The sequence below is a fragment of the Dasypus novemcinctus genome, chromosome 21 (assembly GCF_030445035.2).
Source record: "Dasypus novemcinctus isolate mDasNov1 chromosome 21, mDasNov1.1.hap2, whole genome shotgun sequence".
Classification (NCBI taxonomy): Eukaryota; Metazoa; Chordata; class Mammalia; order Cingulata; family Dasypodidae; genus Dasypus; species Dasypus novemcinctus.
Window position 1 is genome coordinate 30,245,508 of NC_080693.1, and position 4,140 is coordinate 30,249,647.

Sequence of the window (4,140 nt, forward strand, 5' to 3'; positions counted from 1 at the left end):
TGCTCCTCTTCCTGGTTTTTAGTTTGTTCATTGGATTGGGACATATTTTCCTGATTATTGGTTTGGTTTGTAGTTTTTTGTTGCTGTCTGGTTATCATTTTATCTTGATGGGTTTAGTCAGTTGCTTCGCTTCTTTGTCTAGTTTGGAGTTTAATTAGTTGTTGTTTTTGTGTGCGTGTTAAGTCTTCTCTTTGTCACTTTGTTCATCTTGTTCTATATCCTTGTTGTTTGCCAAGTTCACTTGAAGGAAAATATTAGGGCCAGAGAAAGCAAAAGGAGTAAAAAAAATGAATAATAGTAGTATTGATAGTAAATATTAGCAAAGGAACCATGTGAGATATAGGAGAATGGATATTAGACTCATGTAAGGTATGTAGAGTTATAACAGTAAGAAAAGTAGAGTACATAAAAATCTGAATATGGGGGGAATACAGTGTGAATTAAAGGCCTGTGTGTACAGGAGAGAGGGAAAGAGAAAAGAGAGGACAATAATATAAAGAGTGAATAAAAGGCAGAAAACAGAACAAAGATACTAGTAATAAAAAGTCAAAAAAATAGGGGGGCAAACAAAGAGAGGTGTAATGTAAGAGAAACAATCAATGATGGAGGATAGAAAGATGTAGAGGAAAGGGAATAGTGTTGGTAGCCAAAATCAATACACACAGAAGAGAATAAATGGAGGATGAGGAAATACAGCAAATGTGAAGCTCTCTCTGCAGCACATAATGTAAGAAGAATAGGAAAGCAAAGAAACAAAGAGAAAAAAAAGGGACAAAAGAGAGTGGGGAAGTAAGCAGGAAAAAGAAAAAGAGAAAGAAAGAAAAATGGGACTTGGGGGGATAAAGCAGAAGGAAAAACAAGGAAAAACCAACCAAATACCAGGGAAAGTTTCAAGCAAGGTATCCTGTTTCTAGTTAAATAAAATGTTTAAGGATCTGACATTCCCCCTTTTCTCCCTTCCTCACTTCCCTCTCTCCCAAGTAGCAGGAAAGCTGCCTGAGAGGTTCAGTAGGAAATTCAAGTGGGTCCTTGTTCAATCAATGCCGCACAGAAAACAGTGACTCTTAATTTCCAGAGAGAGAGCACCCACACCTCACCAGGAACCCCAAGTATGCTATTGGAGGCTTGGAAAGCAGCTCCTACAGTCCCTCTCCTTTAGGTGTGCTACAAGAGGGTTTGTTGATTTTCTGACTCCACCTTCTCCCAGGCCATGTTTCCTATCCCAGGGTATTTAGGTGAATTGGGCTTTCTCAGCAGTTTCACCACTCCTCTCTTCCCAGACTCTCCCCAAGCTAGCCGGTATGCTCCTCCAAGAGCAAGAAAAGAAAAAAAGAAAAGGAAAAAGGGGGGGGGGCACCAGAAAATCGAACCCACACTAGCCAGTCTCCCCTACTGCACCCCCCACCGAATCCCTCCCACCCACCTCCCACCCACCTCCCAGTCCAAAACCGGAGGACTAAGGCAATCCCGGAACTCCAGGAGCACTGGACTTGGGAAAGGAAAGTCGGGGACTCTGCAGACCCAGGGCACATAGGTCCGTGGAACACGGGCTACGGGGACTCAAGGGACACTGACCTGGGGACCACACATCCGGGGACCACGGGGCCCAGGAACGCCACCCCACAACCGACAGTTCTCAGGAAACACCATGGCCACCAGCCCCAGGGGGAAGGGTCCTGCCAGCCCACAGCTTCCGACCTCTGTACTTGTAAACTGCAATTCTACCTTTAGCAAGCACCACCTCTGCCACTCTCTCTCCAAATTGATGTCCACACACCCTCCGACCTGCAAGCCCCCAAAGCAGCCTGCTCCAGCAAGACTCCAACCCCACTTAGCCACCTCTTTGCAGGAGAGACCGTAAGGTACACTCACTCAGATGCCATCTTGCCCTGCCTCCTCGAAAATTAATTAATTTTAAAACTCCTTGGTGCATACAATGAAAAATGCCCCAGAAGTGGTAAAAATAAATAATACATAGATTTTCTGCCCAGGAAAACTTACTTAGTTTGAAGGTTCAGAGTAAGGAGTTTCATCAGACATGTTTGCAGGATGACAGAACATGGAAATATGGGAAACACAGGTCAAGCCTAAAGACACAGACCCGAGAGTCAGTGGCAAAGTACAGGTAACACCGCTATGGAATTGGATGGTTTACCAAAAGAAATAATCAAAGAGAAAATACACATCAAAGAGAAAGGCTTCGGTATTATGGTTTGGAAAAGAAATAAATGGAAAGTCTGCTTTGAAAACAGGACACATGGGGAGGACATTCACTGGGCTGGCTTCACTGGGTCCTAAATAAACCAAATTGTTCTTATGATTTACAACCTCCCAATGCCAGTGTAGACACCTGTTACCTCCTGCACTCTGTTTCAATCTGAGTTTGGTCAGGAGAACAATCCCCAATTGTGCTGACTGGTCCCTCTACTGACACCAGTTTTACACAGGAATGCTTGGTCAAAGAACCTCAATGCTCTTTTCCTTATCAGATATAAGATTAGTGTGTGACTCCACCTCCACCATTAAGTTTTAAGGTACTTGAGAGTTGAGAATATATTTTATGGGATGAATAAATGGCTGAATTAACAAGTATTATCACATATTTATGACTCCGGGAGCCTAACAAAGTGAATAACACAAAGAATATGAAAGGTTAATTATTTTTTAAGTGATTAAAACATAGATGTTTTTGGGAGAGGCACTGGAGGAACTGATAATGGGAACTTCTGATGTACAGATTGCTAATTTCCTACACAGAAATATCCAGTGGTGACTAGCATTTACTCCCACAGAACAAAGGGATTTTTCCCCATATACTGTCTCTGTCTAGATTTAGTAAGCCCTAGGAGAGAGAAAGCTAATCATTAGAGCAGTAGATCACTAATTTCATCACACACAAAAACTTTGCTAATAACTCTGGATTCTCCTCCCCTTTCATGCTGAAGGAGCCATGAGGAAAGAAAACCAGTCCTCTACCCTGTATTTCATCCTCCTAGGACTTAGCAGTCAGCAGGCACAGGAAGATGTCTTCTTTGTCCTCTTCCTGTTCATCTACCCCATCACACTGATTGGAAACCTGCTCATCATCTGGGCCATTCACTCTGATGTTCGCCTTCATAACCCCATGTATTTTTTCCTTGCCAACCTCTCCTTGGTTGACATCTTTTTCTCATCTGTAACCGTCCCTAAGATGCTCACAAACCATCTCTTTGGCAGCAAAGTCATCTCCTTTGGGGGATGCCTCGCACAGATGTATTTCATGCTTTCCTTGGCTAACACTGACAGCTATATCTTAGCTGTGATGGCTTATGATCGTGCTGTGGCCATCAGCCGCCCTCTTCATTACACAACAATTATGAAACAAAAGTTTTGTTTCCTGCTTGTTGTTGGGTCTTGGGTCATTGCAAATGCCAATGCCCTCACCCACACTCTGCTCACAGCCAGTCTGTCCTTCTGCCGCAACCAAGAAGTGACAAATTTCTACTGTGACATTACATCTTTGCTCAAGTTGTCCTGCTCTGACATCCACCTTAATGTAAAGATGATGTATCTAGGAGTCAGTGTTTTCTGCGTACCGTTAATATGCATCATCATCTCCTATGTTCGCGTCTTCTCCACTGTCTTAAGAGTTCCATCCACCAAGAGCATGCTCAAAGCCTTCTCCACCTGTGGCTCCCACCTCACTGTTGTTTCTTTATATTATGGGACAGTAATGGGCATGTATTGCCGCCCTCTGACCAGTTACAGCCTTAAGGATGCAGTGATAACTGTGATGTATGTGGCAGTAACCCCCATGCTAAATCCTTTCATCTATAGTCTAAGAAACCGGGACATGAAGGCTGCCTTGGGGAAACTCTTCAACAAGAGAATGTCCTCACAATGAGTTTGAAGTTATGCATTAGGCACTGCGGTCCACAGTTAGGATATACTTAAGAGCCCAATGTCATCCCAGTCCAAGAAACCAGCTTTGATCTTTTCAGCCAGAAAAATCCCACTTCTCAAAAATCTTTTAAGAGTTTGATGAGATTTTAATCTCACTGAAATGACCACATGCTTTATTGCTTCTTTGGCAGAGCAGCAGCACAAGAACATGGGGTTCATGTCCCAGCTATGCTACTGACTAGCAGAGTAGAGTTTGGA

At 43.3% G+C, this 4,140-nt stretch overlaps 1 protein-coding gene across 1 annotated transcript; it reads left to right on the forward strand.

Moving 5' to 3' along the window:
• The first annotated feature begins 2,950 nt into the window (after positions 1 to 2,950).
• Positions 2,951 to 3,883, forward strand: LOC101418181 (olfactory receptor 1A1-like). Its single transcript, XM_004463572.2, has one exon. It carries the CDS (start codon positions 2,951 to 2,953, stop codon positions 3,881 to 3,883), a length of 933 nt encoding a protein of 310 aa, XP_004463629.2.
• Positions 3,884 to 4,140: the final 257 nt, after the last annotated feature.

Excerpts from the sequence above, each read along its gene's own strand:
- LOC101418181 (XM_004463572.2), top strand. The coding sequence starts at position 2,951 with ATGAGGAAAGAAAACCAGTCCTCTACCCTGTATTTCATCCTCCTAGGA.